Source organism: Miniopterus natalensis, chromosome 19 (genome assembly GCF_054644295.1).
Source record: "Miniopterus natalensis isolate mMinNat1 chromosome 19, mMinNat1.hap1, whole genome shotgun sequence".
Lineage (NCBI taxonomy): Eukaryota > Metazoa > Chordata > Mammalia > Chiroptera > Miniopteridae > Miniopterus > Miniopterus natalensis.
In genome coordinates, this window is record NC_142099.1 from 20,568,875 (window position 1) to 20,585,231 (window position 16,357).

Sequence of the window (16,357 nt, forward strand, 5' to 3'; positions counted from 1 at the left end):
TTTTCTAAAGGATAAAGGAGTGTTTGAATAGACCAGAGGCACAGTAGGGACATAAAAGTGGGAATAGGGGACCAAAAAAAAAAACATGTGACTAGAACTATAGTAAGAAAATTTAGCTGAAGGGATGAAATATGATTGTAAAAGGCTGAAAAGTGCCAGCTTGATCATGTAGGCAGGAAAGAGGCACAATTTTTTCATAGAAGAATGGCATTATGAAAGTAGTAGTTTCATAAGTTTTAATGGCACTGCAGTATATACTTTTCAGTATTTTTAAGTATGAGACATTAAGGACTTAGATTCGAATGCTTACTATAGGACTAAAAGGAATGGAAGGAGATGTTTTAAAGGAAGTAAAAAAAATAGGACGTGGTAATGATAACCTATAACCTATAAATAGAGGGGAGCAGTGTATAAATTGCCCAGCTTTTAAATAGAATTTGGAAATTCTCTGAAGAGAAGGTAGAGAAAAGTGAGCAAGGAACTGAGTCTTAGGGAACAAACACAGGCTAGAGAAAAAAATAAATGAAAGGGGAAGAAAGGGAATAGTCAGGGATCAGTAGGAAGAACTTCAAAACAAAGCATAATACTGTTATAGCATGGAAGCAGAGTTTTGAAGAAGCAGGAGGAGGGGTTGTGGGGGTTGGTGAGGTAAGCAAGATAAATGCCACAAAGGGCTAGAAGACAGTGCTGTAGGTGGTTATCTCATTGAGCTGCTAAATTTGAAAATTAATCCTTGTTTGTTGCCAGCAGAGGGCAATCTAAACATACACTATTTCAGTTTCAAAAACAAGGAAGCTCTTTGGCAATAGATTATGTCCAATTTCAGGTGTTTATGGGAAAACACTGAAATACTAGATTGCAACCAGAAGATGATTTTTAGAACAATGGAGCAGGTTCTGTACAAGGAAAGAGCAGGGAATCTAAAATAAGATCTGAATTTGAGTACTTTGTGACTCATACAACCTTTAACACATCCTTAACCTTTTGAACGTCAGTTTCCAACTCTGTCAAGTAGTACTAATAATACCTACTTCACCAAATACCACTTTCACCTTATGGGACTTATGAGTTAATTTAACGTGATCTAATCCCATTGTTCATCCAGTGAAGGAATCTCTTCCACAGCATCCTGAATAGATGGTCATCTTATGCTGATTGATATCATCAGTGGCAATGAAGTTTATAATTACACAAGGCACATGATGTGATTGTTGGATAGTTATCGTGGTAAATAGCTTATGGGGGACTATAACTTCAACCAGTTGATCCTAGTTGGGCTCTCTAAGGTATTGATAGAGGACACACATGATGACGCTAACACTTGAATCCTCTGAAGTCTAGATTAGCGTCCTTGGTATTCCTACTCTGTAATTCTTTCCTTGATCATTGCAATCTCTAGTACCTTTCTAGCCCAAAACAGGAGAAGACACATAACACATTTTCCGAGCTCCTCCCGATCAGATCCTATGGACTCCAAGCAAGCTCAGTGTGTTTCTTTTCCAAGGAGACTAAGTTATCAGAAAGAGCCCAACTAGGGTCATTTGTCAACTTTTTTAAGACAACTGTCATGCCTCTCCTTAGGTCTTGCCTTCTGCACGCTAACTCCTGATTTTTCATGTATACCTCAGATGGTATTATTTCTGTCATCCTCATCATAATTCTTTATATTTGTTGAATGCTTTACTGATATTTTTATATCCATTTTCTTACTTGATATTTATACTCTCCATGAGGTGAGAGTAGTAGTATGTATATTATGTATTATTATTACTACTTTACTGAAATGAAAATTGGCACTCCAAGAGGTTAAAGAGATACATCATAAAATCAGTCAGTACTCCAACTCAGATCTTCTTATTGCAGAATACTACTCTCTGTTGCACATGTCCTGCCATTGTTCTTGTTACCTTCCTCTGGTTGCAATCTAGTTTCCTTGTGTTTTCCCAGTAATACCTGAAATTGAATATGAAACTTCAGGAATAGTCTATCTGGGATAGTATATATTGTCTGTTTAGGATCTCTTCTTAATGATGGTAAGATTGGAAGTGGACTTAATACTGTGGATGTGTTTGTATTTTAGTAATGGACTAAGTGTTCTTTTTCTCCTTATTACCACTAGGTCCAAGACTCGTGACACTAAGGTATTGATAGAAGACACAGATGATGAAACTAACACTTGAATCCTCTGAAGTCTAGATTAACATCCTTGGTTTTCCTACTCTGCAATTATTTCCTCGACCAACGCAACCTCTAGTACCTTTCCAGCCGAAAACAGGAGAAGATACATAACACATTTTCCGAGCTCTTCCAGATCGGATCCTATGGACTCCAAACAAGCTCACTGTGTTTCTTTTCTTTTATTTTGGTTTAATTTTCATTTTCTATTTTTAAAACAAATATTTACTTCATTTTGCCAATCAGAGGACATTTTAAGGAACAAAAACATAGTATCAAATGGATTGTTTACAATCACAAGGATGCAGAAACCTATCAGGATGAAGAACCGGCATTGCAAGGACCCTCTGATGGGATGGTACTGAGATACCTTGGCTTCTGCTTGGCCCGGTTTTGACTGGTTGAAACCGGACATTGGTTTTTAAATTTTTTGTCAGTTTATGTGGAGAATTTTTTCCTTTCCTTCATACCCAGCGCAAAAGCACTGGCTGCACTTGCAGGGAAAGTGCAACTTAGAGCAGTACCTTCATTCATGAAGCTACTTTTTAATTTGATGTAACTTTTCTTATTTTGGGGAGGGTTGCTGGGTGGGTGGGAAATGTGATGTATTTGTTACATATAGTTTTCTCATTATTTATGAAACTTAACCATAAAAGAATGATATAACTCCTGTGCAATGAAGGTGATGACAGTGAAAGAAGACGGGGAAGCTAATGTTGGACAGCATTTATGAGGGTTTAGTCCACAATACCTCTTTCAAGAGGCAACTTGCACCCATTTGACTTTTTCTTTTCTTTCTTTTTAGTTTTAAGCCAAAGCTTCATTACTGATTTTCTAAGTTGCTGCTGCTTTAGAATTCTGAGCATGTCTCTCATAACAAAGCATCCATCCACACACTGTCACACAACCAGTTGAAATTTATTTAAGAGATCTGATACCTTTTTTTCTTTAAGGAGCAGATGTGGAATACATTTGCCCATATTCCAACCATAACAACTCAAGTTATGCCTTATTAAGCTTCAGCATGTAGGGTAATTGAAGTACAGCCTTTACTAACTCTGAATTAGAAGACAATGCTATTTCAGAGACTCTATACCCTTATTGGATAGCTTTTCTTCTGGGCTCACTTCCGTTAGCCTGAATGTGATCAAATTAAGTTTGTCTTGGGGAAACCATGTTTTTGAGAGCATAGAACAAATTATCCTTCCTCTTTCACATTACGCTGATAAAACAGACCTTGGCAGCCATTTCTCCCAGCAGTTTTAAAGGTGAACATTGGACTGCATGCCCTCCTCTGATAGAAAACACGCTTTTATAATTTTGGGGTCTAAGCTTGGTCATACACAAAAAGTACATTATTTAGACATTTCAGACTATCATGGTCTGTACACAATGTCCATTTTCACTTTGTCTAATTTCTATGTTCCTAACCTTAACCCAAATAATCCCAAAAACTGTAAAGGATTTTATTCTTGAATGTGGTTAGCATTAAGTTTAGCATTTCATTATCTAACACAATTAATTTAAATACCAGGAAAAGTAAAATGTGTTTGAATCCTCCTGTCCCCCCAGATTCAGATCAACATCAGTGGATTTATGAAATTAAATTACTTCTGTCACTTTCAGTTTAATTTTAGACAAAGGAACAAATGAGTGGAAGGGCAACTGTTATCACTTAATCTAAAAAACATATGGTTACTGCCCCTTAATATATCCCTTTTATTATCAGCTCTTCTCCCATGCATCACAAGTCTTTACTTATCCTTGTCATAATTTCAGTAGATTATATTAATGTTACTCTCTTATTATCAAAATTCTATCAATTAACTGACAAATAGTTTCTTTTTAAAGGAGTTTCTTCCATCTTTATTCTGAAAAGCTAAAATTTCGGAATCGAGATTTTTTTTCTTCTCCTGAAAAATCAGACAACTTTATGGCTTTTATTGCTTTTTTTGTGTGTTTTGCCAAGCATATTTCTTGTCCCAAAACTGAAGAGGAAAAGTTTAATTACTGAGTTGGGGCTTTTTTTAGTTTAAATAAATTGAATCATTTATAATAATCAGTGATAACGAGTTAGTGCCCCTTGATAGATTAAAGGTGGCATTATTAATTTTTTCCTAACTCTTGTTTTGTACTTTAAAACTATGGGGGAAATATCACTGGTCTGTCAAGAAATAGCAGTAATTATTACTGAATTATATAGATAAGTCCAGTAAACCTGTCATTTCTTGTACAAATAAAATCGGTGGTACTAATGTGTATCCAGAGCAATTTGAATTATCAACTCCATTCTCTATTAGTAAACCTATTTAAAGACACACATAAGATCTTACAGTTGACTTCTGTCATATGAACTCCTCAGTGTGTCCTATGGCCAGTTTGGTCTTTCTTCAACTGTTATGATTCTAGGCCCTAATCAGTATTATTTATTCATAGAAAATACAGTGTTAGAATGTATTTCTTTTCTGGCGTGTTTGTCCTATTAGCATAGTCTATTCAAAAATGATAAGGCTTATGTAACTTTCAGCTTACCATGACAGATGCTTAAATATATATTTAAACACACACACAGCTTTATATTTCTCCTAAAGCTGTAAAGAGAAAAATAGGCTTTTCCTCATCAAGAGGAAACAGTTTGGGAAACAATATACATTTAATTTTTTTCCTCCAAAAAAGGTCATGCATATTTTTCTCTCCTAAATTTTATATGTTCTAGTAGTTGGCAATGCTATGTCCAACCTAAAATTTTTTTGGAGACTCCTGTGCACTGAAACTCTAAGTAGGACTCTTAGGAAATAAATACCACAGAGTCATCTGAAAGGAACAGCAGTCTAACCAAAGGTAAAATTTCATCTGATTTAGGTTTAGAAATTCTAGTTTTATTTGAGAATTATGCAATTTATAATATCAGTTAAAATACTCCCCAAAGGACTGTAAAGGAGGTATAAATAAAATAATAAAGTTCGTTTTTCATTTTATGATAGATAGTATGGAAAGCATTGATGTGTGTCGAGAAACTAGAAGACAAAAGTGGCTTATTTTCTATGCACAAATGTGCACCTATATTTAAGGCTGCCTATACCATTAAAATGGAATAATTGATGATTTCATATCATACAGAGAGACGACAATAATCAAAGATTAAGTCATTATTAATTAGGTTGTAATGGTTATTTTTAAGATTGGAAAGAAGTTGAAAACACATGTGCAACTTTCTTTTCCAGCATCTACTATTTTTCTCCTTAAGAAAGCTGCTTAACTTCAGATTCAGAAGCAATGGTGTGAGGAGAATGCCAGTCACCTCAGCAGTAAACTATATGGACCCTTAAAGAAGGAAAATGGGACTCGGGCCCTAGGATCTATGACTTAACAATATTTTCAACATGAGAGTTCTAAGAAATTAACTGAGATTTTACTAGAAGTAAAATCCACCATGGTTTGAAGTACATTCACGATCACTAGAGAAAGCAGTTCATCCTTTCTTACCAGGTAAAAGAAGAAAGGAATCTATTACTGAGTCATACAGGCATCAGATTAACAGACATTTAGTTGAAGAGAAATTGAATAATTGTGGAGATAGCAGAAAAGAGCAAGAGGATGTTGGACCTTGGAAGCAGATGCAGGGCAGTTAGGAAGGTATGTGAGCTCCATGGCACAGAGGTATTTGCTGTCTCCTTTCAGTGGTTACGTTGCTGGTAGGGACCTGCCTTTATTTTCCTGTCACCTTTCTCCATTACTTTGCATTATTCAGGAAATAGTTCTTTATGCCCAAACATCATTTTCTAAGTAATGACTAGAAAAATTTCTTAGTCTAAGGAAAATAATTTAGAAAATAACCCTATCCATGGCATTATTTTATTCAAAAACTTAGAATTCTCTGAAGTTATTGCACTTTATTTGGTAAACAAATTTCAAATTATTGGGTTTTTAAAAATAATTTGCATAAAATTTGCCTTTCTCAAAACAAGTGTTTCTTACTATATAACATTTATATTTTTAAAATTTTTTTATCAAAAATAATCATGTTGAATCTATGGCTTTCTCAGCTACAAAATCACCATGCTTTTCTCAAATCTAATAAAAAAGCCATATTTCATTACACATAATATCTATAGTCACTAGGTTAAGTTCTGGTAGAACTTTGGGAAAAAGGTAAAGAGTAAATCAAATTTATCAGCTTAGTTCATTTTCTTTTTATGATGCATCTAAATTTTGTTTTTTGCTTGTGATAATTAGATGAAGCAAGGAAAGTTTAGGTGAGGTTTTATAAATTACTTAACCATACATGTCTGCATTTGAGGTATCAGTCTTGATAGTAAATCTTAAAAGCTAAGTATCTGCATTGAATTTCAATCTATACAGTGTCAGAGCACAGTGGTAATGTGGGATAGAGTTGATTATATTAGAGCATAAGAAATTTGTGCTGGTCAGTGCTACAAACTAATAATTTAACCAGCATTAGGCCACATTCCACCCACCAAATATGAAAAAGTAAAAGCATCTGATTAGATTTGGAAGAGCTTAATTTAAGCACCATGAGAAGTTTGCCTGGGAATGGAGAGGAGCCTGCTGATTGACATGGCTCTTAATGCCTTTCTTGTATGAATTGGCAGAACTCTGACATTGAGTTGCCCCTTAGAAACAACCTTCCAGAATGTATTGGCCTATTTACCATGGAAGAGGAAGTGAGAGGGACAAGATGAGAGGTTTCCCCTAAGGAGAATCATCAGAGTAATTTTCATCTAATGTATGTTTCCTTGTAGCAGACCTTTGGTTTATTTTATGATTAAATCAAAGCCACTTTTTTTTTTTTTTTTTTTTTTTTAAATGGTGGCATCAACCTAAGGAGGACAATCAAATAACCAATTGTTTGCCTTGGATTTAGTATGTCTGCTAATTACACAGTCTCATCTATATACCTTCAAACCAGTTACTTGACTAAAACTTCCACCATATTACCTTAGTTCTTCTTATGCCCTTTCCTCTGAACCAACACCAGTCAGAGGGAAGACTTGTAACCAGAAAGCTGTGGACTTCTAAAAAAGCAAGATTTCATCTCACTATCCCTTTATCATGATTTCTGAAGTCCCTATCCACACTTCCCTGATTGTTCTATAGCAACACCAGCATGGTGGGAATAATCAGAAAGATTGGGGGGAATCTTGAAAGAGTAATTGATCATGACATTGTTAATTCTTTTGAACTGTAAGATTGTGAGCCATTCATGTTTTCAAAAAGAGCAGAACTCTTAAGCTTATCACATTGTGAAGATTCATTTCTTGCTATTTTCCAGATTAGCATAGAAGCTTGTGTCAATGAAGAGTATTTAGGAGGGGATAGGGTATAAAATGTATCTGTTTTTTCAAACCCTCTCCCTCTACTCATGTTTCCTTTTACCCCCGTACCACATTGTGTTGGTCAAATGATACTATTCTATGAAACCCTGAGCTATAGTTGTCAAAAGTAACTATGGAATGTGATTAGTCCTCTGTGGGTGCTTCTTTCCCTCTTTTTTCTTCCTTTCTTACTTTCTCCACTCTGGTAAATGGAAAAGGTGACGTCAAGGAATTGATGGTTGGACTCATGTTGTATCTGTGACTATGCTATTAACTGTCTCCTTTTTCCTTCTTATATAGGTAGAATTCTTATGAAGTGTGGAGTTCCCTTCTTGATAAGTAGGTTAAATGCACAATGTGGTACTGTTTTATAGTTTATAGATGGTTGTATAAAGCAAAAAGTTAATGTGGTTATGTGTTTTTAAAAGAAAATAAGTGATTGGTTACAAAACTCTGTCCTTTTTTTTAATTACAAGCTCTCTCTGTTTTCCAACAGTTTGCTGACTCCTTTGTCACTGGCGAATAGTTTGTGTGATTGTTTTTCTCTCTGGGTTCCTTGGATTCTTGAACATGATTCCTCTTCGGACTAACTTGCAAAAGTGTTTAGATCAAACATTTTAACTCTTAATAATCTTAAATGACCTTTTTTCTTTAGGTAATATATGAAGTGTGCTTTTAATTGGATTGCTGCAAAGAATCTCAAGTATTAGGTGAAATGATCTGTTCGGTTGTATTTTGGAGAGCTGGACACCTGTTATCACTATATATTCATGCCCTGTGTGGGAACATTAGAACTTTCTATAGAATTTCTGGATTAGTTATCACTCCTTATTATCTGTCCGTCTAGGGAAAATTCTGAAATTAACTAATCCTAAAATGAATATACTCAAAATGGAAAGAGAAAAATACTTTATTGACTAAACCATAAAAGCCTTTTATTTTAATACCACCAGTTCTATTCTTACTATATTTCTGTGTAAGATGAACCAGAATGTGATCATATGGAGTTTCCAGGTTAAATTCAAGATAAGTTGTGAAATAATCTGATAATATACATGCTCAACATTTATATACATACAGTATTTTACATTTTTCAAACATAAGCACCTCAGATTTTGTGGGTTAACAAGTCTCAATTTGTAGATGAAAAGAAAAAGACCTAGACCAGCTGAGGGTACAATCCCAGATGATTCGCAGAGTCTATCTTAGACTTATCCAGAATCCTTGGGCTATGTTTAGTGACCTTTGTCTTTATCTGGACAGTTTTGACTAGGTCTTTTTCTAAGTTAGTGAGAATAATGATGACTGATTTTATACTTTCTGATTTCTTTCTCTACTTTCTCACCCCTTCCTGTGAAAATTAAGGAGTTTTTGAATTTTAAAAAATTAGTATGTGTTTAGTGAGTTTCTATCTTTATAGTTTTATGGAGACAAGCAGGGAAAGGTGATAAAATTATTTCTAAACTACTTATCTAAAACCACATGCCCAAAACGCCAGACTGTCTTGTTACTAGGTATCCACCCCAAGGTAAGCTGAATTTTTTATCTCAAGTTAGAGATTCCTCTTCACCCATTTCTAGTCAGATATTATTCTGGTTTTAAAATTTCTTTTAAAAATAAAAATATTAGATCTATCAAGATTTATTTCTTCAGAACTTTCTAGTGCCAAAAAACTGCCCTTGCAATTTGTCTTATAATTCACTTATTAGGAATGTCTTATCTGAATGGATGTATTTCTTTTATAACAAGTGGAGACAGCTTCCCACACAGGAAACATTTAAGTGATATAATTAAGTAACACATTAGCGTCAAATTTCAACCAGTGTTTACCCTTATAAAATGAAGTTTCCCCCAAATATTAATATATTTTTATTGATTGCATAACTGCATGAGAAAGATACAGCCTTCTGCCTTCCTCCAACTAGGGCAGCCCCATGGCTGCTTTTCTGCATACGTGAACAGAATAACCAGTGTTAATGTGTGATTTTTGGTAGTAGGTTTACTATGCTATTCTACTTTGTGATGGTAAGTTTATAAGGTAAGGAGAAAACCAGCTAATTCAAGAGGTAACAGGCAGGTAATGAGAATCTAGGAGAAGAGTATTAATATTAACTCTCAAATTCTTTGCCACTTTACTAAATTTAAAAATTAGTGTAGGTTGTGTGAAGTAAACAGAAACTTGCTTATTTGTGGCTTCTTAAACACTGCCTTCTGACTAGATCAGCCAGTTAAATTTTAAAGAAGGGCTTCTTTATCCCTTCTTTGAGGAAGTATCAAAGATAGTTCAGAAATATCAGTTTGCCAAAGATCATTCCTGTCAACTGTTGGATTTAGACATATTTTTCTGCAATTCCGTAGATTCTTTTTTTATAATTAAAAAAAAAAAATTATTGATTGATTTTAGAGAGAGAGGAAGGCAGAGAGAGAAACATCATCTCTTGTTCCCCTTATTTATGTATCCTTTAGTTGATTCTTGTATGTGCCGTGACCGGGGATTGAACCCACAACCTTTGTGCATTGGGATGACGCTCTAACCAACTGAGCTACCTGGCCAGGGCCTAGAAAACTTTAAGCCCCTCCCTGGCAGCCCAAGTCAAAAGACTCCCTCGGTAGGATGTGTGCCCTGTTGCCAATTCTTGTGTCCATGAAGATATACCCTCGTTTCCTTCTGTGGCAATGCCCCAATCTCAAATAGCCTGGAACTGTAGTAGTAATATAATTCAGGGAAGAAGAGACATTTTTTTCACAAATGTGCTTTGTTGTCACCAGGAAGTCACACAAAATCATATTTACTAAAATGTTTTGAACAGATAGTAGTAGAGGCTTAATAAATATTTGTTCAACTGAAAGGTAACTTCTAGAGCCTATTAGTAGGTGAGCTGCTGAGTAAATTTAGGAGGTAATTGGCTTTTTTGATTGACTGCTACAGAGGCTGTGCCTCTTAAGAATGCTTGCTGACTAGCATACTGGTCAGTCTCCTCACTTTGATCCTGGGTGGAAACTTGATTCTGATGCTCCCTCCTGATAATTAGCTGATGCTTCTTCATCCTATGGACTTTCTATTCTATCTCACAAGAGCATGCCAGGTCCCTCCAGGGCAGAGTAGGCACTGCTTACCTTCATTGCCTACCACAGCCAGGTGCATCTTACATCAGAGTACATCAAGTAGCGTTGGTTCCATTTTTACAGGAGAAAACCAGTGTTAAGTGACTGGCCTTGGATACTGCAGTAATTACTGATCCTAGGGTTAGCACTGAGTTCTGACTGACTCTAGCCCACATTCACACTCTCTAAAGAAAAACAAGGCGTGTGGGAGAGGGAAGGATTTTAAGTACTTGGCAGTCAAAACTAGAAAGTGGCTTGTGAATTATTGCTTCTTTCAAAAGCTGTGCTTGGTCCAGATCAGAATACAACCATTTTAAAGAAAATCAAAGAACACCCTCCACCCTCCCATAGAACACATGCACACACACACAACCATAGGTTCCTCAGCAAGCTGGGTCCCACTGATTGCTGCTTTCTAGGAATCTGTCCTCTGCCCCTCCAGGGAAGACGGCACTTAGGATTTTTTGAAAACTAATAGCAACAAATTAGTTCTCTAATTGCTTTTCACAGGAGTCCTCTCTCTTGAGCCAACTATCTGCCTTCCCTTCCTTCCAGTTGTTAAAATCCTCCTTGGTGATGAATTGGGATGGTATACTAGAGGAAGACATGTACTTGCAATGTGTCAGGCATCTGAGATTTAAAGAAGAGAGAGTAGCTATAGAACAATGAGATTGGATGGCTATTGCTCAGTGCCATTGATGCCAACAGGAGGATAATGAACAGCTGAGGGCAAGTACCAGACAATTGAAAGCCAGATGTGGAACCAGAGGGCCTCTGGTTGTGTACAAAGAAGCTCTCATCTCCTATAGTAGGAAGGAGAAAAAAGTGAAAACCAAGCCCAGGACTTAATAGAGTAGCAGAATTTCAGAGTTAAACACCCAACCAAGGCAGGTCTGTTATGCAGGGTCAGAGCCCTGATTGGGAAAACCTGACACATCAGATGCAACAACTGGTTGGATCCCCCCGCCCCAAAGATTTTGACTTCCTATCCCCATTCCATCCATGATGGGAGACATGAAAGAGGCCTCTCTTTTGCATGACAACATATGCGCCAGTCATCCTCCATGACTCAGCTGGGAACCTGCTGGACTTGATAAGGGAGGCGAGGGACTGTACTCTAAATAAGCCATAAGATAACAGCCAGCATGTATTGATAGGAGCTGCAGGAGAGCCTCAGGGTGCTTGAAGAATGGGGCCAGAATAAAAGGTTGAATAAAGAAGAATTTTTGACTTGTAAGTCTCCCTAAGATACAGAATTTAACTCCCTAGAAAGGATTCCAGGAGTTGGGGCAAACTTGCTACTAGCATGGCTCCTAGAAACATGGAAAAAGTGACGGTAGTGACCCAAGCTGTACTCAGAGTATACTAGTAGAAGAAAAAAAGATGGACAGCCAGGAGGCTGAGGGCAGTTGCCCCAATAAAAAGCTGCAATCCCTTGCCCAATGTCCAAACCTAAGCCAATTTTCAGACCCAGAACTATTGACGAGAGGTGACTGGGTCTGTAGGGGGAAGAGCACTGCAATAATGGCAAGTATACACAGTAATGATTCTCCTAGTTCTTCCCCATAGGCACTTATGGTTATTTACTCAGGTAATTGCACCTTGAAAAAGGGAATACCCAGATATTTTGAGGACTCTTGGACATATAGCTTGAGTTGTCATTGAAGCCCAAGGACCTGAATCAACTTGGCCCCCAAAGTTAGATTTGGGTCCCATGGGAGCCAGATAATAAATGTCCTGATCAATGTCCAGTTTACAGATATCCACAGTATCCATGGGCCCACCCAGTGGCCCATCTCTCAAATGTATAATTAGGAAGATCTATTTGGCAGTTGGCCAAACCTCCACATTGTACCCTTAGTCTGCAAAATAAGAGCTACATTGGGAAAGGCCAAGTGGAAGTCTCTAAAATTAACCCTCCCTCTAGGCATAAATGGGGAGAGATGGGAATAGAGGTTATTGCCATCCTTCCCCTCTCCATCCTTGTTTGTTTGACCGATCTGATCCCTGGACAAACTAGATGGATTAGGAAGAGTCACTGCAGACCATCGCAAGCTCAATCAAGTATAATTCCAGTCTCAGGCACAGTGCCAAATGTGGTATCTTCAATAGACCAGATCAATACCACCTCAAGTACATGGTATTTAGCTATTGATTTGGTGAAGGCATTCTTTTCGAATCAAAACAGAGGATCAGAAACAATTCATATTTCCATGGAAATGACAATATACATTAACAGTTTTGCTCCAAGGCTATATTAAGTCCAAAGAGATCTGGATATCCATAGAATATCACATTGATCCATTACATCAATTACATCATATTGATTGGGTCAGATAAGCAAAAGGTGGCTAGCATGCTGAAGACCTTTGTAAGATGTGTGCTCCAGAGGATTGGAGCCTCTCTTTGGTCTGCAGTTGGCTGCCTCCTCTCTCTCCTCACACAACCCTTTCTCTCTCAACTCATCAAAAGATAACTTTTAAAAGAGCATAACCATGCCTCTCATATAGCTATAAAATGAACATATATCAGAGATTTTATTTGTCATTAATGAGAGAATCAGTAAAATGTTGCAACCTATTCAAAAGAGGATCCAAAACACACACACATATATATAAGGCACCTGGAATGCTGGAAAAAAATTACAAATAAATGCAAAATCAGCAAAATGTCAATATTCATGGGGCAGTTCCACCAAATACTATGGGCAGTTCAATGGGCGAAAATTATTTGAATTAGTAACAGTTATTCTACAACTTACAGAATTGTGAAATACTCAGATAATCTGGAAGGAAGCACTAGAGACAGTACACCCAAAATTTTTGGTCCATATCTAACTCACATTTTCCCCTGCATTTTAATTAGTGGGTAACTCCTCCACTCCAATATGCATTTATTTATCAGGTCACATAATTTTAAAAAAATACACAATGAAATGCTTTTGTTCTCAATACTCTGTAGAAAAAAATTCTTTTCAGCTTTAGCCAGTTAGCTAATTCCAGCAGCCTGGTTTAGGTCTTGGGGCAGATGGAATCCACCTCAGTTCTCTTGTTACAGTGGTACCTCGGCTTTCAAATGTGATCCGTTCCGGAAGAACGTCCGAGTTCTGAAACGTTCGAAAACCAAGGGATCAACAGCCGACAGCTGGGCCTCAGGATCTTGCCCTCAGCGGAAGCCGTGTGGCATGTTCGACTTCTGAGGCATGTTCGAAAACCGAAGCATTTACTTCTGGGTTTATGGCATTTGTAAACTGAAATGTTCGTCAACGGAGATGTTAAAAAACTGAGGTACCACTGTACTTCTAAATCTTCACAAAAATGGCCCAACTCTTAGTAAGAGATGTTATTAGCAGTATCAGTGTTAGCAAGAGAAAGTTCTTTTGTCTTAGATGCTTCGTACTGAACAATTAGAAAAATCTAACCCCCTTTTTGGTGACCTGTAGTGATCTACCAACCATGATTTTCACCATTGCTGTCCTAGGGGCAGAGACAAGTCTCCTGGGCTCAGCTCCCAAGGCTACTGCAAAATGGAGCTGGACATTGGGGGAGAGCCCAAGGGGAAAAAAGGGAGTAGAAAACAAGAGAGGTGATTCTGGATGAGCAGCGTATTAGAGGGTAAACAGCCATGAACCACACTGGACCTTTCCAGATGTGACTGCTTATGAAAGGGTGATGTGAGGCCCAATGGGGAGGGACTTTTAACATATAAAATCAGAGCTCAAGCTCTTGAAAACCCTCAGTCATTGGCATCCCCAGAAGGCTTTTCTAAGAAGTTGTATGGAATCCACTTTGGCCTGATCCCTGAGTCCACTGGCTACCTGGGGACTCTGAGGTCTCTGCTCTCAGCTCAGTAGAGGTGGCACTCTATACCCTCTCTCTACCAGCTGAGACCCTTCTCTAGTATGCTCTGAAAAGGGCCACTGTCACAGTCACTTCACTAAACATGTACTTCTGCACACAACCCTGGTTGTATCCCAGAGGCTACTTGGGGCAGCATCTTCCCATAAAACACCCTAACCTCCCCCGGATCCCATCTACCCCTTTGCTCTCCACCATCATACTTTTAGACTGGTTTTGGACTCAACCTCTTGAGTCAATAGCTCCTTATCTTTTCATTACTGGCTGATCCTTTTACTACTTCCATGTACCTTAAGTTTGTAAAGATTTTGTCCAACAAACAAACCATATTTATTGCATATGGTCCCTATGACAACTGATGTCAAACTGAGTTGATATAATACCAGTCAAAAGCAAAGACACTTCTCATGGTAAATGTATAATTTCCATTAGACTTCTTTAAATATTGGAATTAACTTATGCTCCCCTCTTCATTAAGTATCTGGGGTCCCCAAGTTGGAAAACTTCTGTTCAGAGGGCTAATGTTGAGAGAGTACAAACCAAATCTTTCTAGTTCTCCCTCTTTACAGGCGGGCAAACTGAGGCTGTTAGGTTTTAAAGTGCATTGGCTTAATGAAATTGACAAAGAGTCAGTGTGGAAATTGAGATTTTTAGGTGTCTCCCCTTTTTTGGTCTTATAGTACTAGACTTTCTAAAATAAAATAAAGCTGGGATGGGCTGTCACTTACCCTGAGAGAGCCCTTTCTTTGGGATCTTGGAATTTGGGGTCCAGCAGCTGCCTCCTCCTCCCCACTGGGTTGAGAAACCTAGACTATCCCAGCAGGAATTAACCTGAGAGGTTATCAGGACCAGGTTGTCCCAAAGCGTATTCCAAAGGATATTTATTGCCATCGTGAGGGAAATGGCTTCTGCAGTCAGTTATCCCTGAGAAAGGCTGGGTTAAACAAAGGTAAACTGGGTTAGATTTGTTTTGTTTTCACTTCAGGACCTCCCTGAGCCTTTGAGATGCCCTTGAGCCTAAAGACCTGCCAGGAGGATGAGATGACATACATTATCTGCTCAAACTTACTGGACCTGAATTATCTTTTTCATAGGAGACCTATTAATATGTCATGGGACCCTGAGGTTCTGAGGAATTCAGTTTGGGACCCCACCATATCCAGGTGAGGAACTGAACTCCACAGTGACCAGCACTTGGTCCCACAAGTAGATAGAGCCTACCTAGAGCTGAATCTCAGCTACCAGAGTCTAATCCCGGACTTTTCAAATTTGGGTCTTTCCTTCCTGACCTTACCCACCACATACCTTAATTTAACCCAAGAAAAAACTTTCCCATGGACCCCAGAATGGAGGGAATTCTGCTCAGAGAGGCTGCTTCTGAAGTTCATTTGTGTCCTCAGCAAAATCTCCCAGGCTGATGGGGGGAGGGGGAAATGGGGAGGCAGGAACCCCCTCAGGACAAGGCATTGCACAGCCTGGGGTTTAGAGAGGTCTTCGCTAGCTCCTGCAGGCCCCAAAGAGTGATAAATCTGCGGAGCTAGTCTGCAGCAGGAATGCCCTGAGGGCAGCTTCCACATAAATAAAAGCAGTCTCCCCTGGGCCCTGAAGACTGGCCTCTGGTGGGTGCCTCTGTAAGCCCACGTCACATGGCCTGAGCCAGTTGGAGACATCTAGCCTGCAGCTGCTGGTGAGAGCTCTCAAGTGTCTGTCCCCACGGTGGCCAAGGATGATGTCTCCAGGAGAGAGGACACGACTGCTCTTCAGAGCTTGTCAAGCGCATCCCCAGCCAGAAGTGAGGGATCTGCAAGGCTCCATGCTGACTTCCCATTTACTTGAGGCAGTGTGTTCAAGGGGCTGCCAACAGCAAGATAAACAGGCACTGGG

At 38.3% G+C, this 16,357-nt stretch overlaps 1 protein-coding gene across 1 annotated transcript in view; it reads left to right on the top strand.

Moving 5' to 3' along the window:
• Window positions 1-8,006, top strand: part of XPR1 (xenotropic and polytropic retrovirus receptor 1) — a 109,610-nt gene extending 101,604 nt beyond the window's left edge. Inside the window, exon 15 of the mRNA XM_016217872.2 lies at window positions 2,120-8,006. Within this exon, the coding sequence (XP_016073358.1) occupies window positions 2,120-2,180 (61 nt within the window). The 3' untranslated portion in view covers window positions 2,181-8,006. The remainder of the gene's footprint in view (window positions 1-2,119) is intronic.
• The last annotated feature ends 8,351 nt before the right edge of the window (window positions 8,007-16,357 follow it).